At 28.8% G+C, this 25,594-nt stretch overlaps 2 protein-coding genes and 1 long non-coding RNA gene across 3 annotated transcripts in view; 2 read left to right on the top strand and 1 right to left on the bottom strand.

Annotated features, from left to right (window-relative positions):
- LOC145941233 (uncharacterized) overlaps positions 1-25,594 on the bottom strand; it is a 179,505-nt gene that overhangs the window by 141,388 nt on the left and 12,523 nt on the right. The window contains exons 2-3 of the long non-coding RNA XR_014426143.1: positions 17,901-18,140; positions 17,747-17,788 (exon numbers count right to left, since the gene is read on the bottom strand). This is a non-coding gene — a long non-coding RNA (uncharacterized LOC145941233). The remainder of the gene's footprint in view (positions 1-17,746; positions 17,789-17,900; positions 18,141-25,594) is intronic.
- Positions 350-17,315, top strand: LOC145944161 (uncharacterized). Its single transcript, XM_083052326.1, has 12 exons — positions 350-454; positions 554-1,027; positions 1,275-1,611; positions 8,558-8,752; positions 10,130-10,285; positions 10,431-10,607; positions 12,917-13,129; positions 13,350-13,510; positions 13,711-14,184; positions 14,441-14,773; positions 15,882-15,994; positions 16,349-17,315. Exons 2-11 carry the CDS (start codon positions 614-616, stop codon positions 15,960-15,962), a joined length of 2,541 nt encoding a protein of 846 aa, XP_082908452.1. The 5' UTR covers positions 350-454; positions 554-613; the 3' UTR covers positions 15,963-15,994; positions 16,349-17,315.
- Lamtor1 (Late endosomal/lysosomal adaptor, MAPK and MTOR activator 1) lies at positions 23,743-25,380 on the top strand. Its single transcript, XM_083047187.1, has 5 exons — positions 23,743-23,948; positions 24,235-24,311; positions 24,430-24,519; positions 24,730-24,928; positions 25,017-25,380. The coding sequence occupies exons 1-5, from the start codon at positions 23,904-23,906 to the stop codon at positions 25,104-25,106; spliced, it is 501 nt and encodes a 166-aa protein (XP_082903313.1). The 5' UTR covers positions 23,743-23,903; the 3' UTR covers positions 25,107-25,380.

Genomic DNA, 25,594 nt, shown 5'->3' with positions numbered 1-25,594 from the left:
CGTTATGGATAAAAAATTCGGGTAATGGACAAATTCGGCGAATGCGAGTAACATATATAAAGAGTTTCTGAAAAGTTAGTTTATTTGCTGATTCAAATTTTGCTATATATATTAGCTATATATTATTAGATAAGTGTATTAAAACAGCATGCCAGCAACGTAAAAATATAAAATAATTTCGTTTTAAATAAAAGGTAATAGATCACCAATTGTAAATGAAACTCCTTCCGTGAATTTTGAACCAAATTCTGTGCACGGTCCTCATCCGCAAAGTGATCTGGACGAATTTCCACGAATCAAAATCGAAAGAAAGCAAATTACGCTGGAAAAGATTCTAGGCAGTGGCAGTTTCGGAGAGGTGTAACTAATTTCTTATTTTTTAAATATATTCTCGAATTATTTTTCTTAACATTTTAATAAAAAATGTTGAGATAAAGGCACACATTTAATAAAAGTAATTACAAAAATCAAAATTTCTCATAAAATGTTAAATAATATAAACATTTTTAGCATGCATTCTATCAATTTGTGTTGATTATGAAATATGTCGCAGGTATATCAAGGAATTGTCGAAAATTTAGAAAAGTCGGAAAGAACACCTGTCGCTATAAAAATGTCACCAAAAAATGCTACCAAGCAACAAAAAAACGAATTCTTGAACGAGGCCATAATTATGAGCCTCCTTGACCACAAACATGTGCTGAAATTATTGGGTATCTGTGTTGACACCATGGATTCACCATGTCTTATATTGGAATTAATGGAAGCTGGTGACTTACTGACTTATTTGAGAGAGAGTCGGGCATTGCAACCGTCAGATCCGCAAGCTTTACGTCTGAAAGACTTGCTCGCCATGTGCGAAGATGTTGCTCGGGATTGTCGCTATTTAGAAGAACAGCACTATGTGCATAGAGATCTTGCGTGTCGAAATTGCTTAATATCGGCGAGAGATCGCGAACATCGTATTGTCAAAGTCAGCGACTTCAGACTGGCTAGAGATATTTACGAAACAAACTATTACCGCATGGTATATACATTTATTTAAAATAGTTAAGACAGTTTTTTTATTTTTGCATTGTTATAATATTATATATCTTTAAACTAACTAAAATGTAAACAAAAATATTATAGTGAAAAACTATTTTTATATTTGTATATGTATATAAAGGAAAGTAGATGAATTAATTTGCACGCGCGTAATGTTTAAAAAAAATAGACGATTTCGGTAAAAGGCTTAACTAAAATTGTACACTAAAATTGTGCATTAAAATTAGGAAGAAGCAACCCCACTTCCCGTTCGCTGGATGGCACCGGAATCTTTTATGGAAAAAAAATTTTCTTCACAAAGCGATGTTTGGGCATTCGGAGTACTAATGTGGGAAATTACGTCATTGGGTCAGTGGCCCTATGCTGCCATAGATGATTACAAAATAATGGAACATGTGTGTGCGGGGAACAGGTTGTTGATGCCTCCTAACTGTCCAAATCAATTGTACAACTTGATGCTAAGTTGTTGGAATATAGCGAACTATAGACCTAATTTCAAGAGTTGTCTCGAAACTATCGAAACCTTAAAAAACGAAATAGAAGATACAATTCTGCATTTGATAAGTATTATCAGACATATACAAATAAATTGATCGTAATTATTTTTATAATTATGTATGGAGCAAAGTCGTTGCATGGAACAATAATTTGTCGATATAATATCGACTAAAAAATATTGTAAATATTGCTTTTACATTAGCTTATTTCATAATACATTTACTACTATTCAAAATCATTTGTTTCACTGATATTACAACGTGATTACTACGTGATTTGATAGATTATAATATAATAATAATTAACATACAATGTATAATGTTTTTTTTTACACACAAACATAAGAAACAGTACAACAAATGACAAGTTATAAATAAATTATGTTTATAGGTAATTATATTTAAATAATGTTTATAGGTATTATAAGTAATTTAGGAGAAAAAATTTTTCGTAAATTAAATGTCACAAACATGGAAACCGATAACATATAAGATTATTTTTCAATTACAACTTAATTTTCATTCGAAGTAAGTATGTTTTTCATACGGTTTTGTAACTCGATAGTCAGATTATGTAATAGCGAAAATTATATATTGTAAGCTTTATTTTATCATGTTCATAATACATATGTTTAGCCTTTCAATATACAGGAACATTGCTGCATATATTTGCCATTGTCAATAATTGCCACTTCATGTCGAGAGTCAAATGATGATTTTTGTTTTACTCTCGAAACACATTGGAGAATGCTTGCGTCGACGCAGTTGCATGGCAGTAAGAAATAATAGACAGAAAATGTTGGTATGAATGAAAATTTCTACTCGAGTCGACCGTGCAAGAAACAGAGATAATTAAAGAAAAGGAATAAAGTTTTTATCGTGCATCGCCTTGTACTACTTTACGAAATGTATCTTATCTTCTTGTTTCTCCTCGCTTATCATCACTCTCTTCCTTAATATTTCCCTCTTTCTCTCTCCTCCTTACTTGTCAACTTTCCTGTATTGCACTGCCTTGCTAATAGTACTCTGCGTTGATACCACTGCTTCGTATGTGTTCTGAGTTTCGCATATGTATGTACTTTCCAACTGCGTCTAATTTTGGTTGAGCTTTGCAAATCTAGACACACACACACACACACACTCTCTCCGATTCTTAATAACATGAATTTTTTTCTGTCTTAGCCCCCACCTTCTGAAATATCTGAATACCTTCAGATAGCAGATCTTTTCTGAAGCACATTGCAGCCGACCGTACTTTTGAACGTTTAACCGCCAATGATGCCTCAAATAATGTCATAGACGTAATCGCTTTTTTGACCGAACGATTTTCCACATTTTTGATTGATATTAATAATCAATTTTATCGTCGTTGTCAAGCCATTGATAGGCACTATCAAATACAATGTAATGTAATTAATATTAATGTGATAATCTCTTTAATAATTCTATTTATATTACTATACAATAATGTTCGTCTAATTTCTTCGTCTTTATAAAAAAAATTCATGTTGCAAATTTTTTCACTTAATAAACGTTTGATCCAAATCGAATAGACCGGCAACCATTGAATTAGGATAGATAGACATTGCATTAAATATAGAATATAATAAACAGGAAATGTATAAAAAATATGAGTAATAGAAAAATATATTTTGTAGTCGTGCAAATGCATTCAATAAATATATGTTTAAAATAAGTTGAAATAAATAATAAATACTATTTCAAAACATAAAACTAATACCTATATTTATTTTTCGTTGAACAAATCTACCAATTTTTATTCGGCAAGAGATAAAGAAAGTATAATTAAAAAGTTCTCGTGATTAGAGAAACAAAAAGGTAAGAAATGGCAATGAGATTCGAGTTCACAATAAGGCGCAAAATAATTTATTTATTGTACTCAATTATAAATTAATAAAAATTAAATCGCGATTTAATTAGAGATAAAGTAAATTTACATTCATACTGTATAATTATAATTTATAATTTATAATTATTAATAATATATTATTCATTTTTTATTATTTGATTTTATTATTTCAACGTTTTTCTATATATATAACTTGAAAACTATGAAAGATGATTGATTACACACGCGTGTATTAATACAATCTTTAATACATATAGTCTTTATTATAATCTTTAATACAATCGATTATACTTTTATACGCATTACTTTACATTGGATTTAATCAAGGAAAATATACTAATACTAATTTATGAACAGGTTTATAATTTAATTTTAACGTTAATATGATTTTGTTGGTTCAATTTATTGATAAACAAATATATGACATTTTGCTTATTTACATGAATTACATTATTTACATGATTTAGATGATTTTTCTGTAATTTTTAAAACATATTTTATTGATAGTTTATTTTTTTTAATATTTATATATATATTTATTAATTTTTATATAAAACTTACAATAAGTTATTTTCATTTAATGAAATCAATATAAAATATTTTTGAGTTAAATTATGTTGCATGCGTGACAAAACGGCTACTAAATATCGAAGTAGATGATCAGTACAATGAATTTTCGTGCAATATATTGCCCTCAATATTTAGTCTGACCGCCTGTAATATGCGCATTGTCTGACATGTGCTATTGATATGCTAAAGGTCTGTTCTTTTTAGCTGAACTGACTGCACTAGTTCAGAGTTTATCATTTTTTTTTTTAATGTAGAATGAAAAAATAACAGAGTGAAAAAAAACAGATCTTATTTATCACTCAATGTATATGTATACGTTAACAAATTTACTACAAAAATAAATAATGTTTTCATCAAAATACAAGTCCGATGTTTATTTGATTGTGTTCTCACAAACACAATAAAAACAAATTTTTTAAACAGTGATTTGTACAATATTTAATACATTATATACTTATACATCTGTTATTTTGAGACAGGATTTGGGTTTTGAGTAAATGTAATTTGTACACAGAGAACAGATTTCGACTCTTAATACTTTTATACGTCTTCTTTATTCTCTCGTTTACTTCATACAAAAAAAGGAGTATCGATCTAGGTATATAGAAAACTGATCGATAGATCGATTCCAGAGTTTTAGATGGCGTTGGAGAATTCGCGGTGAAAATAAAAATTAGTATTTACTTTTTAACAACATCCCCACATGTTTCTAAATTATAAATGTAAATAGTATAAATGTTTGTAAATTATAAATGTAAAATATAAATTGGAATCTAGAATTTAAATTAAAGAAACAAGAAATATGACAATTTTACTTATTTGTATATATATATATATATATATATATATATATATATAAATTAAGAATATTTTTAAGAAATATTTTTATTTTTACCGGCTCAGTATTTAATAAATAAATAAATGTGATTTTTTTCAAATCCGGCCAATAGAGCCAAGCACGAAAATTAATTCCCGCTTCAGCGACTTTTCGGACCAATATTTTTCTCGCCTATTTTCCCGTTGTAAGTTCGAGGATTATTAATTGATGGTACTTAGTAATCTCCAACCAAGAGATACAGTTCCTAAAAATTAGAATTAATTTTCGTGCTTGGCTCTATTGGCCGGATTTGAAAAAAATCACATTTATTTATTTATATATATATATATATATATATATATATGTCATTTATACATATAACTAAAAGTATCAAAAACACACATTTATTTAAACAATTGATAGTCGCTAGTCGCTTGATCATTTTTAATTTTTCAATGGTAGGGAAAGCGAAAAAGTGTTACAATTTTATAATTATGACTTTTTTACTGCATATATAATAATAGAACGGTATATATAGTCACAAAGTATATGGTGTAATAGGCGAGCTATTCATTTTGAAAATTAATTACTACTTTCTTATTAAAAATAATTACATATAATATTTATTTGGAAACCTTTTGAAATAAACAACTAAGATTTTAGTAAGACTCTCAATGTGATACATATATTTAAACTCCAACGGCTACTAATTGTAAGAGCCAGATTCCAAGGAATAATTGAGATTTAATTTCTTGGTATTGTATCAAAAAACAAATGTATGCCCTGTGAATAACTAATCAGTTTCTAAGAAAATTAATTCTTCCTTGAAAGTGACGCACTACCATCCGCGTCTGGCTCTTACTAGCCAATAAAATTTACATTGTAAAATAATTTGTTAAATACAATATAAGTTGAATATATAAAAATGCGAATGAGAAGATCAATGAAAGCGAAACAAAACAAATTCACACATTTCCATCAAAAATCCACTTTTTAAATTAAAATTTTTTTCCGCTCGCTTGTGCTCAAAGGTTTTGCAATGATATTATATACAATCACTTTGTATATTATTATTTCCACAGTTAAACGAACACATGTTTGATGATGCTGCTAATAATATAAATCACATTTCCTATATAATATAAATCAAAGTTCCTTTCGCAACAAATAAAGCATACTCGGATAGACTACAACAAGATCTGAAACTGAAACTGCTCTTGAGATGAAAATTCGTCATCACTTAACTCAATGAATTATCTAGGAATCGGCTGATTAGTTAGTAATATTTTAAAATTGGCAGAGGCCAGTCTGCGTTTCTTTGTGACTGACAGTGACTCGTGTCACAAAGAAATGTTATTTTAAATTTTATGCTAGTTTTTACTAATTTTCCTATTAAAAGAATTTTTTTAATTTTCTCAAAGGCAGCCTTAGAATAATATAAATATTTACATTTATTCGATGACTTCTTGTATTAAAATTGTATCTGTATTGCGATGAAATTATGATGGAAAACAAGAATCTATTTTGATTTACTAGTAGATATACAAATTTTATATTCAAAATATTTTTTAATAACAACGAATTTCACTTACAACATTTATTAGTTTATAATATATTAATTTATTAATTATAATATTTATTGTAAAAAATTTGAAAATGAAATAAATTTTAAATATAAATTATCGTTTTTTAAATTTTGTCCTTTACACAATACGTATTTTATACATTTTTCTATATATCCTTCATTTAGTTTTATATAGTTTTATATTTTATGCACATTTTTTCACTTGCGCTATTTACATTTTCTTCTACTTAAAAGACAAAGTTGTATATATTTGTAACATGTACAATTTATATTTCAATTCAAGTAAATATATTGTAGTATATATTAGAGAGTATTTTAGTAATATAATAACATTCCTAATATAATATTGTAATTTCTACGTTGAATTATAAAAATGAATTATAAAAATTCTTCAAATTAGAATTCATATTATTACTACAATTTGAGAGATTAACCTTGAACTGTTTAAAAGTACATATTATACTTTATCAAAGATGGCTGTCGGGCATTTAAAGTGGAACGCACTTCTCCACGTCATCTAGTGTTACATAGAAATTCATGGTACAAACATCTACAAGAGGAGAAAATTATTGTGTGTTAAGAATGTTAAAAATATTATGTGTTTTATTAAAAGTGATAATATTAACCAGAGCGATCGGGGGTTTCGGGGTTTTGCCGCATCATCAAATAAAGAGTTTCCTTCACAAAATACCTTCAATAAAGAAAATAGATTTTCAAGTGAGTCTCCAGATAAAATATTTTCATGTATTTTGATCTAAAATTAATGCAGATATAAGATTTTTTTATGATGAAAATTGAAAGTTATATATTGTAAATAATAAATTACTTGTGTAATTAAAACTGTACAATGCGTAGCAAAAGTTTTGATGCTATAAAAATATATATAAATACATATAAAGAAAGCGTCTCTGTTAATTTTGCATCACATTTAAGTCATTAAAGTTCATTTTAAAATCGACATTATATAGTATAAAATTAAACATAATAATTAAGACAGTATATTAAAACTTAACGTAATACGTGTTGTCATATAATTGTTGTATTTACGAAAAAGAATTTTTAACGTTAACGATTCTATTAAGATTCCGTTTACTCTCTGCTACATTGATGAATACATATGTAATACTTTTGCTTATTTACATGATTTTTCAATAATTTCTAAAACATTTTTATTTTTTTAAATATTCATATATATTAATTTAATATATATTAATATAAAACTTACAATAAATATTTTTTATTTAATAAAAACAATGTAAAAAAATTTTTATAATGAAACGACTACTAAATTCCGAGTAGAAGATCAATATATACATTTCGATACACTTGATCTCAATCAAATATTTTTATAAGGCCAATATACATATAACCATAGCTAAATATATGGGCGTTCGCAGGATTTTTTCCAGTAGGGGCATCATTAAAATTTTTTTTGTTTCTTATTCTGATTTTCTCTTCTTTCTTAATTTTTTAAAATTTAATTTTTTTGTTATTTTTATTTTTATATTAAATATGCGAATAAATTGCAGTGTTTATTCAAAAAGAAAGCAAATTCTAAATATTTTTACGGATTCCAAGGGAGGGCAAATGCCTCCTCTTGACCCACCTCCCTCTCAACTGTAGACACCCATGGCTAAATAACTATCATTTGCAATGTGTCCATTAATTTTATTTATCACTCAATGTATAAGTATACGTTAACATATATTTTAATTAAGATACATATATTTCAATACATATTTTAATCGGGATACATATTTTAGTCAAACGTTTATGGCATCATGCTCTTCTAAATTCATTTGTGGAACATAATTAATTATTATATACATAATAATAGAAATTAAATTTAAAAATTTTTTAAATAGAAAAAAAATAAAATTTTTAAATACAGGAATTTCGAAAATTTATAAAATGACTACAAAACATAATAATAAAAAACTTATATTTACTATTAAAATATAAATCTTAAAATTATCAGTGATAACAATTGCACTCATAAAAAAAAATAATTGAGCTAAAGTCTTACTTGAAGAAACTGTTGTTATTAATTAATCTCAATTAATTTCAATTAATCTAATATAAAAACTGATTTATTAGAAAAAACTGTTTCGACAATCGAAGAGAATCAAGCCTTCCTAGACTTATTTGCTATAATTATAAATTCTTATTAGCTTTTACTATGCATCTAACGCAGGGTATCTCACCCATTCAACAGAATATCGCTTCACACAACAAGAAAATCGCATCCATCCAACCGCAGATGATCTCATCGCTCAAAGTTAATAACAACTTGTTACCAAACATCAATAACATCGGTTATGATGATATCCATCACAATTATGTTAAGCCTGGGCAATATAAAAACGGTAAGAATTCATTTGCAGATATGTCTATAATCCCAAAATCTACTGATAAAATTGCAAGAAATTGTATATAACAATATATAAAAATAAGGTATAAAAAATAATATATAAAAATGGTAATAAATCAAGCGACGCGATAGCGTCGCGACGCCAAGTACAAAAAGAACTGCATCCGATCCGACCGTTGATTGATAGTCACTGCACATGTCAAGACGCTACCAAGAAGCTTATCCGGAATTTTATGTCAAATAAACTTTCGATTGAAATACCTCAAGAACCAGTGCAAAATTCGAAACAATCAAAAATGTAACGACATTTTTCTTATAAAATGTGGATGCAAGTTTTCCATTGCGACCAGTTTTAAGATTGGTGCAGTCAATCCTGAGATATGATAATCGTATACCAGAAATATGACAATTTCTGTCATCTTATTTTCAACTTTCAGATTTCAACTTTCAGACTCATGTACGTATGCTTGCACGCACACATGCAAAGCGATTTTGTCCTTCAAGGCGCGTTTGCAGCGCTCGCATGTATGATTATTCGTTGAGTATTGTAAATACGCTTTGAAAGGTAAAATTATAAATATATTTTGCGTATGTGCGTGTATACGTGTGAGATAATAATGTGTTATCTGTTATAATATAACACATAACCGTTAATATAACAGTTATATTAAATAACGGTTATAGGAATAGTGCAATTCAGAAAGAAAATAAAATATTGTAAGAAGTGTCACGGAATATGGTGCAAAAAGAAAATAAAAATAATAAAAGAATTTAATAATTTATAATAAAAAAAATATTATATCGTTATATAAAAATATTATATTATTATTATTAAAAATATTGAAAATTCAAGCAATTTATTAAATTCACGTCTTGCTTGAATTTCTTTCTCAAATTAAAAAAAAAACTTCAAGATCAAATCTGAATTTTTTATGGAAAGGACTTAAAAAGACAAACACTTTTACACCTCAAACGTTTTTTTTTTTTTTTTAGAATTTTTCAAATGGTAGTAATAATTTTTTGAAATTGTTCTTTGTTAAACTTTGATCCTAAATAACTTCTGAACAGGTCAACGTATCAACCTTCGGTTTGCGCCAAAAATTTTCTTTATTTATGCCCTTTTAAACGATATACTACAATATGGGTGATTCCATTTAAAAATTTTGAGTTGGGGTTCCCCTGGAGTACCTTCTTAGGAGAACTATCGAAACCCCCTTAAAAGAGTAGTCCCTCGAAATAATCAAACACTATTTCGTATTTCGCGATTTTTCATAATTTTGAGCCATTTCAAAAATAAAAGGGGTGGACAGATGGTCTGATACACCCTGTATATATATAAAATATTAAAATATTATCTTGTCTATTTTCATAGAAAAAATCAAGAACGGCTGGAACAACGGGATCGTTGACAGGATAGTCGGCAACAAGAACATGGACGGCATTAGGACGGCTGGTGACAGATTGAGCAGTGTCAGGACGAGCGTCTACGGGACGCACAATTATGGGACGATCGATGACGGAATGAATGGTATCGGGCATGGGAGTCCGTAGTTTAATATTAAAGCTTTCTCACCGCTATAAAGTAGATGTAAATGGAGAAAGGTTCTTTTTAAGTGTATTTAAAAAAATTTTTTTGTATTTTCTAATTTCTTTAATTTTTTTCCATTTTCCAGGAAGGAGGAAGTGTCCGTTTTGCCCCCCACCCCGTGCGGACGTTTATGATAACGGGATCAAAGGGACGGGTGCGGCGACGGAACCGACGGAATCGGTGACGACAAGAAAGGCGGTACTTGATTGGAGTGGCGGCAATGTTAACGGCAACGACGGTATCGGCGGTGATGGAATTATCAGTAAGCGAAAACTCTTTCTATTATTTGAAATTTTTTAAATAAAATAGTAATGTTATATAAAAAATTGATGTTTTAAAAGATGATATTTCTTCTTCTTCTATCATTTTTAATTATTTCATCTTCGATTCTTTTATCTTCAATTTTTATTTAATTATCGGATTTTAATTATTTAAAGGTTACGATTGTGTATATAACTATACATATAATAAAGTACGTCGTGAAGCACGCAATCGTAATTATATAATCGATATAATTGAAAACGGGAAACAACAAGTATATCCAGAATGTAAAAACACAAAAGTGCCAGTCTCACCATCTCCGATTAATTCAATCGGGCGATTAAACCATTAAATTATATCTTTGTCTCTTTTCAACTACGTTCTTAAAAAGAGACAAAGATATAGTTTAATCAGTCGATCGAAGTTAATCGGAGATGGTGAGACCGGCCCAAAGCAAAAAGCAATGAGATTTTCCCATAAAAAACATCATAAAAATAAAAAAAAATTACGCCAAGTACATAAAAAATTTTCCAATTACTACGTAACAAAAAGTTTGAAAAAAATTAAATAGGTGAGATCAATACAACTAGCGCCAAATATAATAAATTACTATCAATTCATAATAGATACTAAATGAATTAGAGTTCCTTTAATTCCTAAAACACTTTTTGTATAATGTATAATTTAAAAAAAAGTTTTATGTAAATAAGTCGTATAAACGATATTCAGATCGAAGATATGAAAACTTGGCGTGCCCGGGTCGTATTTAAACGCCCCAGTCTATACGACTTAAAATTTGCAACAAACTTTCTTTTAAATTATACATTATACGAAAAGTGTTTTAGGAATTAAAGGAACTCTAATTCATTTAGTATCTATTATAAATTGATAGTAATTTATTATACTTTTATTTAGTATCTATTATAAATTTGTAACAATTTACTATACTTGGCGCTAGTTGTATTGATCTCACCTATTTAATTTTTTTCAAACTTTTTGTTACGTAGTAATTGGAAAATTTTTTATGTACTTGGCGTATTTTTTTCTTTTTTACCTCTGTGAGGTTTTCATGGAATATATATATAATTAAATCGCGAACTGCAAAAATTGTTTACAAAATGATTTAGCTTTACACAAATTCAAGAAAATGAAAAAATTAAATATAAAGAAATATCTCTTAATAACAAAAAAAATATAAATATTAATAAATTCTATTTAAGAAGATAAAGAAAAAAAGGGAAAGGTTTTATACGCGAAACAGAAATATTTAAGATAAAATCAATCTCATTCTTTTGCTGGCTAAGCCAATTCTAAGTAGTCGTAAATCTTATATATTTCTAAATTTTTAATCAATGACAGAAAATTTCGAGATGTAATATACGCTCTGTAATGGTTAAGATTTTTATTTATTATAAAATATTTGTTTTTTATTTGAATTTTAACGAGTTAGTAAAAAAAGCCAGATGCAGATAGTGGTGCGTCAATCAAGGAAAATTTAATTTGAAGGAAGATTTAAATAATATTAAAAATTTTTTTAATTAAATAAATTTTTAAGTAAAATGTTTTATAAGTAAATGTACATACATCCTAGAATAAAACAAAGAAATTAAAAACTGTACTCTTGTGTAACAAAAGTAATGTACCAAATGCTCCTGGGATACCTATATCAACGAAACTTTCAAATTTCACGTATTATTTAAAATGGCAACCTGCTGAATCTCACGATTCACAAGTGACTTTATATCGACTGGAGGGTTTAATTGTCGAAAATAATTACAAAGAAAGCCATCAGATTGACAAGCTCGAACACTGGAATTTCAATCTCTGTTAAAAACGGGATTCAGTCGTTAGAATACGATAAAATCGGATAAAATTCTTATTGTGATATATTGTTTTTTATTGTTTTATTGGAATTTATCAACAAAAAATAATTGAAAATCTATTCGTAATCAATTGTATATTTACAATAAAAGTTACCGTAATAATACCATAGCATTACATTGTAATTTTTTTAAAAGCGGACATTTTACTGTTGTCGCATTCTTACAGTAATATTGCAGGAATATTTCACAACTCACATGCAATATTATAATGTTAGATCTATGCAATATGTTTCTACAATCATTCAATGCTGTATGGGTTAGCAAAAAGAAATGATAAGAAACGATAACATATTAATAGGATACTTACGAAAGGAAACGCTAGAGAATCAATCGTATATTTACGATATTCTTTCGTTAACTTTCGATTCATAACTACGATTAAAAACGATGTAATCGTTCTGTTGTTTTCTATCGATTTTTTTATCAGGGAAGAATCAGAAATATCCATTTCGCGTGCACGATGAAAACGATTACGGACTTAAAGTATGGAGCGAATCAAGCACGATCGTTGGTTTAACAGAATCTACTATAAGATCAACAAATACAGATACAAATACAAGTTACTATACAATCTTCGGCATACTTGTATTTGTTGTCATCATTGTGGCTATCACTGCATTCGTTTCTGATTTGTACTGTTGTAAGTATATTTGTTATAAATTTAGGACATTAATTGAGAATTATTTTAGATTTGACATATGTATATATAAAGAGTTTCTGAAAAGTTAGTTTATTTGTTGATTCAAATTTCGCTATATATATTAGCTATATATTATTAGATAAGTGTATTATAATGCTTTTTTATCTAACAGCATGCCAACAACGTAAAAAATATAAAATAATTCCGTTTTAAATAATAGGTAATAAATCACCAATTGTAAATAAAACACCTTCCGTGAATTCTGAACCAAAAAACCACGATCTTAATCTGCAAAGTGATCTGAACGAATTTCAACGAATCAAAATCAAAAGAAAGCAAATGACGCTAGGAAAGCTTATAGGCCTCGGCAACTTCGGAGAGGTATAACTAATTTCTTATTGTTTAAATATATTGTCGAATTATTTTTCTTAATATTTTAATAAAAAAATGTTGATGTAAGTAAAGGCACACTTTTAATATAAGTAACTGCAAAAATCAAAATTTCTCATAAAATGTTAAATAATATAAACATTTTTAACATGCACTCTATCAATTTGTGTTGATTGTGATATATGTCGCAGGTATATCAAGGAACCGTCGAAATTTTAGAAATATCGAAAACAGTGCTTGTTGCCATAAAGATGTTACGAGAAGATGCTACCGCGCAACAGAAAAACGAATTCTTGAAAGAGGCCAAGATTATGGCCCACTTTGACCATATACATGTGCTGAGATTGTTGGGTATCTGTAATGAAACCATGGATTCACCATGGCTTATATTGGAATTAATGGAAGCTGGGGACTTACTGACTTATTTGAGAGAGAGTCGGACATTGCAACCGTCAGATCCGCAAGCTTTGCGTCTGAAAGACTTGCTCGCCATGTGCGAAGATGTTGCTCGGGGTTGTCGCTACTTAGAAGAACAGCACTATGTGCATAGAGATCTTGCGTGTCGTAACTGCTTAATATCGGCGAGAGATCGCGAACATCGTATTGTCAAAATCAGAGACTTCGGACTGGCTAGAGATATTTACGAAAAAGACTATCACCGCATGGTAAATGCATTTATTTAAAATAGTTAAAACATTTTTTTATTTCTGCATTGTTATAATATTATATATATCTTTAAACTGACTATATAGAATGTAAACAAAAATATTATAGTGTAAAACTATTTTTATATTTGTATATGTATATAAAGAAAGGTAGATGAATTAATTTGCACGCGCGTAATGTTTGCTTAAAAAAAATAGACGACTTCAGTAAAAGATTTAACTAAAATTGTGCACTAAAATTGTGTATTAAAATTAGGGAAAAGGAATCCCACTTCCTGTTCGCTGGATGGCACCGGAATCTTTGAAGGAAAAAAAATTTTCTTCACAAAGCGATGTTTGGGCATTCGGAGTACTAATGTGGGAAATTACGTCATTAGGTCAGCAGCCCTATGCTGACATAGACAATTGCAATGTAAAAAGGCATGTGTGTGCAGGGAACAAGTTGTTGAAACCCCGTCACTGTCCAGAGAAATTATATAATTTGATGCTAAGTTGTTGGAATATAGCGAACGATAGACCTAATTTCAAGAGTTGTCTCGATACTATCGAAACCCTAAAAAACGAAATAGAAGATACAATTCTGCATTTGGTGAGTATTATCAGACATGTACAAATAAATTGATCGTAATTATTTTTATAATTATGCATGGAGCAAAGTCGTTGCATGGAACAATAATTTGTCTATATAATATCGACTAAAAAATATTGTAAATATTGCTTTTACATTAGCTTATTTCATAATATACATTTACTATTATTCGAAATAATTTGTTTCACTAATATTACAACGTTATTACTACGTGATTTGATAGATTATAATATAATAATAATTAAAACATATAATGTATAATGTTTTTTTTTAACACACAGACATAAGAAACAGTACAACAAATGGCAAGTTATAAATAAATTATGTTTATAAGTAATTATATTTAAAAAATGTTTATAAGTATTATAAGTAATTTAGGAGCAAAAATGTTTCGTAAATTAAATGTCACAAACGTGCAAACCGATAACATATAAGATTATTTTTCAATTACAACTTAATTTTCTTCGAAGTATGTTTTTCATACAGTTTTGTATCTCGATAATCGTCAAATTATGTAACAGTAAAAATTGTATATTGTAAGCTTTATTTTATCATGTTTATAATACATATATGTTTAGCCTTTCAATATACAGAAACATTGCTGCATATATTTGTCAATAATTGCCATTTCATGTCGAGAGTCAAATGATGATTTTTGTTTTACTCTCGAAACACATTGGAGAATGCTTGCGTCGACAGTTGCATGATAATCAGAAATAATAGACAAAAAATGTTAGTGTGAATGAAAATTTCCACTCGAGTCGACCGTGCAAGAAACAGAGATAATTAGAGAAAAGGAATGAAATTTTTATCGTGCATCGCCTTGTACTACTTTACGAAATGTATCTTATCTTCTTGTTTCTCCTCGCTCATCATCACTCTTTTCAGTAATATTTTTCTCTTTCTCTCTCCTCTTTACTTGTCAACTTTCCTGTATTGCAAATGTCTCAGCTAATGTTTGCGAAAAAAGCACGAAGATTCGTGTGTGTTCTGAGTTTCGCATATGTATGTACTTTCCAACTATGACTGATTTTGGTTGAGCTTTGCAAATCTAAACACACACACACACCCTCCGAGTCTTAATAAAATGAATTTTTTTCTATCTTAGCTCCCACCTTCTGAAATATCTGAATACGATTGGGTGGAAATCTTGCCTGAAGCACAGCCGACCGTACTTTTGAACGTTTAACCGCCAATGATGCCTCAAATAATGTCATAGACGTAATCGCTTTTTTGACCTAACGATTTTTGACATATTTGATCGATATTAATAATCAATTTTATCGTCGTTTGTCAAGCCATCGATAGTCACTATTAAATACAATGTAATGTGATAATCTCTTTAATCATTCTATTTATATTATTATCAATAATGTTCGTTTAATAAAAAAAAGTCATGTTACAAATTTTCTCACTTAATACACGCTCGATCCAGATCGAATATATCGGCAAGCATTAAATCAGGATAGACATTGCATAAAATATAATTTATGTATTATATAAACTCTATTTAAACCACACATACATTCTCTCTTTTTTCCAATTCTTAATAAAATGCATTCTTTTTTGTCTTAGGATCCACCTTCTGAAACATCTGAATATCTTCAGATGGGAAATCTTGTCGAAAGCACAGCCTGTACCTCCGAACGCTTAACCGTTTGACATCTCAAATCATATAGACTCTTTGATATAAATTGCTTTCTTGATCGAGCGACTTTTGATTTTTGCTCAACATATATTTATACCGATTTTACTTTCGAGTCATCGATAGCCACTATATAGAACTAAATACGATATAATTAAATAATTTCTTTAATCATTCTTTTTATATTACCATCAATAATTTTCCTCTAATTTCTTCTAATCAAAAAGACATGCTGCAACATTTCTTATATAATAAGCAAGATCGAACAAATATCGGCAAACTGGCAATTCAGAAGAAGGCGATAGAGAAGAAGATGGAGTGTTGTATTGTATATCTATAAAAAAGATTCTTATATACGCTTTATGTTGTGTAATTTAAATTTTGTCTTCTTCTTTATGTGCTTAAAGCATTCACGTTTGCTTTTCTTTTTAGTCTCGTTTTTGCAAGCTGATAAATTGAGGGAATAAAAATTGTTCGATTCATCTTAATTTAATGTCCTTAATGTTTTACCTATGCTATTTTCCCGACCTACTTTCCTTACGCAAGAATTTCACACCGAAATTAACATCAGATAACATTGGATTACAGAGAGGATTAGAGATTGAATTAGATATAGAGTATAATCCTTTTCTAAAAAAGATATGTAAAGTCGATACTTGCATATATATCGAAGTTTACTGTTGTAGCTTTTCCGCGACATTGGCTATCAAGATTCGCGTTGTGCGTTATATATTCGTAGCATCGAGAGGCTGTTATCGCGAGAGGTAGCAGTTTGACAGTTTGTTCAAAATAAAATTAAATAAAATAATAATATTAGTTTTAAATAATATGTTATAATATATCCTTATCTGCGATTAATATTTTTTGACAGAAATTAGCTGATAACTATCAAAAATATTAATTGAGTTTAAAGTATTATAACATATTATTTAAAACATATTATTTAAAACATATTATTTTATTTTATTTTATTTTGAACAAATTGTTAAACTAGTAACCATAGCGATGATAGCCTCTCGATGTTACGAATGTAACGCATAATGCAAATCGAAACAGTTTATCAACATCGCGGAAAAGATACAATATTTGCGAGAATTGACTTACAATTAATATGCCTTTTTTAGAAAGAGATGTTATAATATTTTAAATTCGATTAATATTTTTGACAATTATTAGTTGATTTTTGTCAAAAAATATTAATCGCGGATAAGATATCATAACATATTATTTAAAATATAATATATTATTATTTTTAATATTTTCAACATATTACACACCCCCATTACCGCTATAGAAATGATATAAAATATAAACAATTTCTCACTCACCGATACCTGCAATAGCGGAGTTGTAGTACACAGCACATTGATCTGAAAGCAAAAATATTCAAATTATTCAAATTATGTATATACATATGTTTGTGTCGAATATCTCATAAACAATAATACAGTTTTTAAAAAAATGTTTTTATATTTTGCATACCTCACAGTTGCTCCGCTATCGCCCGATGCCTCCCCGGGCCTCCTCCTCCTCTCTTGGTTGACCGTCATTGCTCCTTCGTAGCACTCGCGACACTCGCGAAAACATGAATAATAACGATTGTTCGACACTTTACGCGGCACTTTCGACACGCGAAACTTTACACGGCACTCCCGACACGCGAAACTTTTAACACGGCACTCCCGCCACGACGCGTGAATCACATTGTGTATCGCATGCTACCTATAACAAATAAAATACATATACATATTAGAATAATCTTATTATTTTGCATTATAACATACATACACAATATAAATATAAATATGTAAGTTAAAATATTTAATTAGCAAATTTTTACTTTATTAATATTTTTGACAGAAATCAGCTGATTAAAACGTTAATTTGCTAATTAAGTTTTAAAATAATATATGTTATAAAAATTAAAATAATAATATGTTTCAAATAATATATTATAATACTTTAAACTCGATTAATATTTTTGATAGTTAGCAGCTAATTTCTGTCAAAAATATTAATCGAGAATGATATTATGACATATTATTTACAACATATTACTATTTTAATTTTTTAACATATTATTCTAACATATTATTTTAACATATTATTTTAAAATCTAATCATCAAATTAATGCTTTAATCAGCTAATTTCTGTGAAAAAATATTAATTGAGTTTAAATAAACTTTACATTATTTTTTTTTTTAATATTATTTTTTTAACATAAAACCAAAGAATGGAGCGCGTGTTAGTATATAATATATAAAATATATAAAATAAATAGGAAATATATAAAAGATATAAAAACAAAACATATTTTGTAGTCATGGAAATGTTCGATAAAGATGTTTAAAATAAGCTTTTCGAAAATATATCAAACACGTTATCAAAATAAAATTGAATCACAAAAAATTATTTATGGAATAACTTTTATTTTTTTAAATGAAAAATAAATTTAAAGAAATATTTCTCAAGAAACAAAAGAAGAATATAAATATAAATTCTAGTAAAAAAAAATAGAGAAAGAGAGGAAAAGGGATGCAAGCACTGTAAGCGAAATAGGTTAAAGATAAAATCCATCTCATTCCTTTGCTAACTACATCGTTTCTAACAATAAGTCGCAAAGCTTATATTTCTAATTTCTTAACCAATAATAGAAAATTTCAAAAAATAATAAATGTTAAATTCTGTTGAAGAAACCGTTGAAAGAGATTTCTATTGTAAGATATTCGTTTTTGCTCAAATTCACGCGCGCTGCAAGATTTCTCTATTTTCTCTCTCTTATACTTTATTCTTTCTCCTTCTCTCCTCAACATCGGAATATATATATTTGTTTTGGCTAATTGTCTTAAGTATATATGTCTGTGTATATATGGAGTGAACCTTATTCAAAAGGTTTTTGGCAAATGACCCAATTCTTTATAGAAATTTAAAGGATACATACATGCTGAATGGATCAGATTTTTGCCAGAGATTCGCTGATTAATTGTTGATACTATAATATTGTATCAAATGTATATAATATTGTAGTATTATATACTCTCTCTCTCTCTCTCTCTCTCTCTCTCTCTCTCTCTCTCTCTCTCTCTAAAAAACCAAAAAAAAACATTAATTTATACGAATTATAATTCACGAATTGAAAGAAAAATAAATAATGTTTACAATCGCATTCCCAATTTCACACATGTTTAAATTTATAAATAAAATCAAAACATTTTCTGATAGTTGCATATCACTGTATCGCTTTTATTAATAAATATTCGATGAGAAAATGTTTTAGTTCAGATATTAGTATTATAATGTAAAAAGAGATAGAAATACAACCTTGTTTCTTTCTAATTCTGGTCCTGATTTATAATATTTATTTATACTATTTATAGTACTAGAACAACACAAGCGCGCGTCATTCTTCGGTTTTATGTTTATTAAAAAATAATATAAAATTTGTTTAAACTCGATTAATATTTTTTCATAGAAATCAACTGATTAAAGCGTTAATTTGGTAATTAAATTTTAAAATAATATGTTAAAATATTAAAATAGTAAAATGTTGTAAAACTGTAAATAATATGTTATAATATCTTATTCTCGATTATTATATTAATATATATTAATATTTTTTGATGGAAATCAGCTGATAACTTTCAAAAATATTAATCGAGTTTAAAGTATTATAACATATTATTTAAAACTAAAATTATTATTTTTTTAAATTTTATTTTGAACAAACTGTCAAACTGCTAATTCTCGCGATAACAGCCTCTCGATGCTACGAATATAACACACAACGCGAATCTTGATAGCCAATAAGCATCGCGGAAAAGCGACAACAATAAACTTTGATATATGCGAGTATCGATTTTACATATCTTTCTTAGAAAAGAAAAGAATTCAACCTTTTTGTCACGCAATTACTCTGCCATGAGCATAAAATATTAAATTCGAGTCAAAAATAATAAAATAATAACTCGCACTTTATATATCGTAATTTTATTATGCGCAAAGTAAGAATGTAGAGAAATTAAGTAGTACGAGTCAACAATTTCTCAGTACGGTTAGCCTTTTCGTCGCGCAATCATTTAATCATTAACATAAAATTATAAATGCGAGTCAAGAACAATAAAAAATTATATGCACTTTATATATTGTAATTTTATTATGCGCAAGGTAAGAATGTAGAGAAATTAAGTAGTACGAGTCAACAATTTCTCACTACCTTTAGCCTTTTCGTCGCGCAATCATTTCATCATTAACATAAAATCATAAATGCGAGTCAAAAACAATAAAAAAATAACACGCACTTTATATATCACTAGAACAACACACAAGTGCGCGCAATGCGCGCACTATTCTTCGATTTTATATAAAAAAAAATGATATTTTTATATAAAGTTTGTTTCAACTTAATTAATATTTTTTGATAGAAATCAGCTGATTAAAGCGTTAATTTGTTAATTAAATTTTAAAATAATAGAATGTAATAGAAGTTATAAAATAATATGTTTTAAATAAAATGATATAGTACATTAAACTCGATTAATATTTTTTGACAGAAATCAGCTGATAATTGTGCGGCGTATGGGGTCCGCGGTTTAAAAATATTAATTTTCAATATTTTTAAACAAGCTAAAAGTTAGTTTTTCATAAATTTTAACTGTACATTGTCTGCACATTATGTTGATACCATTAACATACCAGCCTACAAACTTTTTGATTTAATATATGTAATATAATTGTGCGCTGTATGGGATCCGCGGCTTAAAAATTTTAGTTTTCTATATTTTAAAACGAGCCAAAAATTAATCGTATATAAGTTTCAATAGTGTATTGTTTGCAGATAATTTTGGTACCATCAGCATACCAGCGTACTAACTTTTTGGTCTAATATACGTAAAATGAATCCGCGCCGAATGGGGTTCGTGGGTAAAAAATTTTAATTTTCAATATTTTAAAACGAGCCAAAAATTAATCTTTCATATATTTCAACAGTACATTGCCTGCACATTATGATGGTACCATCACCATACCAGCCTACAAACTTTTTGGTGTAATATACGTAATATAATTGTGCGCCGTATGAGATCATCGGATTAAAAATTTTAATTTTCAATATTTTAAAACGAGCCAAAAATTATTCTATTATATATTTCAAAAGTACATTATTTACACAATATGATGGTACCATCAACATACCAGCCTACAAACTTTTTGATCTAATATACGTAAAATGAATCCGCGCAGTATGGGGTCCGCGGTTTAAAAATTTTAATTTCCAATATTTTAAAACGAGCCAAAAATTAATCTTTTATATATTTCAACATTTCATTGTCTGCACATTATGATGTTAAATGTTCTACGACTTACACAGGCCTTAATTTTTGAATTGAAAGCTTAAACGTTTTTTGCGAAAATTAAGGCCTGGGTAAGTCGTCCAACATTTTCTGAGGTCTTATTTTGTAGATCTTGAAGAGACCTTTAAAACGCGCCCAAAGAAAATGTTCTACTCAAAGAAAAATTAAAGTCTGTGTAAGTCGTAAAACATTTGCTGAGGACTCATTTGGTTCGTCTTAAAGAGATCTTTAAAAGATCCTTAAAAGTTCGTCTTGAAGAGATCTTTAAAAGAACGTTTAAACTTGGAAAGATTAAGGCCTCTATAAAGCCTAAAACATTTTCTGTCGGCTCGTTTTGTAGGTCTTGAAGAAATCTTTTAAAGATCTCTTCTATAAAGCCTAGAACAGAAAATGTTTTAGGCTTCATAGAGGCCTTAATCTTTTCAAGTTTAATCGTTTATCGGAAAAATTCAGCAAACTATAAAATTAAAATAGCAATATGTTGTGAATAATATGTTGTAATACCTTATCCTCGATTAATATTTTTGTTACAGAAATCAGCTGATTAAAACGTTAATTTGCTAATTAATTTTTAAAATAAGAATATATGTTATAACATTTAAAATAATAATATGTTTTAAATAATGTATATTATAATTCCTTAAACTCGATTAATATTTATGACAGCTATCAGCTGATTTCTGTCAAAAATTATTAATCGCAGATAAAGCATTATAACATATTATTTATAAAATTATTTTAATTTTCTTAAAATATTTTTATTTTAAAATTTAATTAACAATGTAATGCTTTAATCATCTGATTTATGTCAAAAAATATTAATCAAGTTTAAACAAATTTTATATAAAAACATCATTCTTTTTTATATAAAATCGAGGAATAGCGCGCGCTTGTGTTGTTCTAATTCTTTTCTAAAAAAGACATATTAAGTCGATTCTCGTAAGTATTGTTGCCTTTTTCCCGCGAAAATATTAATCAAGTTTAAAGTATTATAACATATTATTATTTTATTTAATTTTATTTTGGACTAACTGTCAAACTGCTAGCTGCTAACCCTCGCGATGACAGCCTTTCGATGCTACGAATATAACACACAACGTAAATCGACAGAGAGCCAATCAGCATTGCGGAAAAGAGGCAACAATACACTTCGAGACTTTCGAGATGACTTCGATACATTCGAGAATCGACTTAACATGCCTTTTTTAGGCCGGTATTCATAGTCCGATCTTATATTTAAGATCATCTTAAGTCTGGTCAGAGGTTGACTTAAGATCCCATTCAACCAATCAAATGGCTGCATAGCATCTCAAGCTCGGACTTAAGACGATCTTAAATATAAGATCGGACTATGAATACCGGCCTTAGATAGGGATTTATATTTATGTATTTATTGTTTGATAGTGGGTGCATTCGCGAAAGATCAAAATGATCCAGATTAAAATGATCCGTGCGTTGTGATTGGCCAAATCTGAAATTTCATTGAATAAAGTTAGGGTGCCGTCACATGGGGCGTAACTTGCGTAAGCGTAACCAGCGGATCGCCAATCACCGAGTTATTCCGATAGAGCCCTTCGTCGAGCTCTATCGGAATAACTCGGTGATTGGCGATCCGCTGGTTACGCTTACGCAAGTTACGCCCCATGTGACGGCACCCTTACAATGAGAGTCAATCTCATTGAAATTTTATTCAATGAAATTTCAGATTTGGCCAATCACAACGCACGGATCATTTTAATCTGGATCATTTTGATCTTTCGCGAAAGTACCCAGTATATAGATCGATAATAGAGCTTCACGATGTAGAGTTTATACTGACTTGGCAAATACTTGAAAATTACGAGCAATAAACTTAGTACAGAAAGAGTTCCAACAGAGGCGTTGCATGTATCAGGCTTCGTCGTCTCTTGAGTTTTCGTATCTATGCAATAATCACGTGCACTCTGCTCCAATCAGTTTTTATTTGTATATATACACAAGAGAGCTACGATTGTGCGCATGTATAGAGTCGCGGCGATTCTCCGACAGCTGATTCACTCGATTGTTTACCGGAACAAAGATGAACGATTGTTTGCAATAACAGTTGTACGATACTTTGCTGATAGGTCAAGATCACGTTAGAGATTCCGCTCAAATATGGGATGCTGCTACAGTTTCTGTAAAGAGGACAATGATCCGCAGGTAAAACGCGACCGCGATCGAAAAATGTCACGCTTTTTCCATAGTTTCGGCAACCTCTCGTTTCCTTATCACTGACGTTACATGCTCGGCGATTCGTACAAATTATCACGAATAACACGCCTACTTGGCCACGAGTAATTGCGCATAATATATATTAATGTATATACCAACATTTTGTTACAATGATAATGAAGATAACAGCAGAAATGACGCGATAACGTGAAAAATAAAAATACATCATTTTTCTGGCATTTAAAATATCTTTCACAATGTCTTTTATTTGCAGGATGGAGAAGCGAATGAGAGAACGCATCTATTAGTAGATCCTGTCAGTAATAATACAAACATACCAAGAGTACATAGGTGAGTTTATTTCTCGCTCCGTTTATCCCTGTATAGATGTTTTGCTTTTGAACATTCAGTTTCAGAGACCTTGGACTCTTACGTAAGATTAAATCATGCTTCTTATTTTTCTTTTCAGTGATGATTATGTTAATCAATACGCAAGCTCCGTGCCTAAGAAGACAGATGAACAGAGTGCATTAAATAGAATTTTACACGAAACTGCGGCGTAAGTGGAGTTTCTTTTATTACATCTGACTTTTTCACCTGTATTGTGTGTTTGTTTCTTAGTTTTGTTGAGGAATTTCTTCTACAAATTTTGTTTCCTTTAATGTTAATGTTGTTAATATCTCGTGCCAAGTTTTGTAAAGTCAAAGTTAAATTCTACCTGAAAAGTTGTGATTTGATAATCTTATCGCTCTATACTTTTTTCTTACAGCAACGTCATAGATGTGGGTGCATTAGATACACATAATCTAGAACAGCACGAATACATGGATAGATCTCGTGCATATTCGAGGAGAATAGAATCGGGTAGGATTAAACTTCCTGAAACTTCATCTTGTCTACTTAAGGATATACCTGCTCCGGAACGAATATTAGCAGCTGATCCACTCGCTGTTGAAGATCAAGAATTGGTGAGAAATCACTTTCAATTACTTTTTTTTTTTATTACATTAGCTGTTATAATAATGTCATATTTAATGATTTGAATTGAATATACAGATTACAGAGATGCTCATCAAGGCTGTGACAGCATTAAGCGATGTAAAAGTTGAACACAAGGAAGATTTGGTTGTACCGTTTCTGTCGTGATCGTTAAGTGTTTCCCCGGCTAATTTATAATCTCATCCTATTTAATTGGAATTTTGACACATCATTATTCGGCATCGAAAGAGCATACATTTGTCTGAAATAAATCGACCTAAGCTCGAATTACATTTCTAGCTTACGCTAAAACAAAGGATTGATTTTAAAGTAGGTAAGATGTATTATAAAAGATGTTAACTATTATTATTGTTTGATTGCTGCATAATGGCTTCATAATTATCGAATAGATATGTACTTTTCTCATTTACTCTTGAAGTTTTAAGGTAAGATGTGCATGAATTTTTTTCACGTACATTTTATCTACGTAAAATTTGTATTGTAAAAAAATTTGTTATATTGTAATATTCTTTATCAATATATATACATATATACTCACATATACAAACTTAAAAAAATGCTATTTTGTCATTGTTCAATAAATCTAATCAAATCATATAAACAAGAGTACGATTGGCTTGTATTATTATAGCGTA

This window comes from Prenolepis imparis, unplaced genomic scaffold (assembly GCF_030444845.1).
Source record: "Prenolepis imparis isolate NDT839.2.m4 unplaced genomic scaffold, iyPreImpa1.0 SCAF_1, whole genome shotgun sequence".
In the NCBI taxonomy this organism is placed as follows: domain Eukaryota; kingdom Metazoa; phylum Arthropoda; class Insecta; order Hymenoptera; family Formicidae; genus Prenolepis; species Prenolepis imparis.
This window is presented reverse-complemented; position numbering and strand designations above follow the sequence as displayed.

Bases quoted from the DNA above. Each gene is read 5' to 3' on its own strand.
- Lamtor1 (XM_083047187.1), top strand. From the start codon at position 23,904: ATGGGATGCTGCTACAGTTTCTGTAAAGAGGACAATGATCCGCAG. The intron at 24,312-24,429 runs GTGAGTTTATTT...TTTTCTTTTCAG, and splicing joins AACATACCAAGAGTACATAG to TGATGATTATGTTAATCAAT. The intron at 24,520-24,729 runs GTAAGTGGAGTT...TTTTTCTTACAG, and splicing joins ATTTTACACGAAACTGCGGC to CAACGTCATAGATGTGGGTG.
- LOC145944161 (XM_083052326.1), top strand. From the start codon at position 614: ATGTCACCAAAAAATGCTACCAAGCAACAAAAAAACGAATTCTTGAAC. The intron at 8,753-10,129 runs GTAAGAATTCAT...CTATTTTCATAG, and splicing joins GCCTGGGCAATATAAAAACG to AAAAAATCAAGAACGGCTGG. The intron at 14,774-15,881 runs GTGAGTATTATC...TTTCTATCTTAG, and splicing joins AAGATACAATTCTGCATTTG to CTCCCACCTTCTGAAATATC.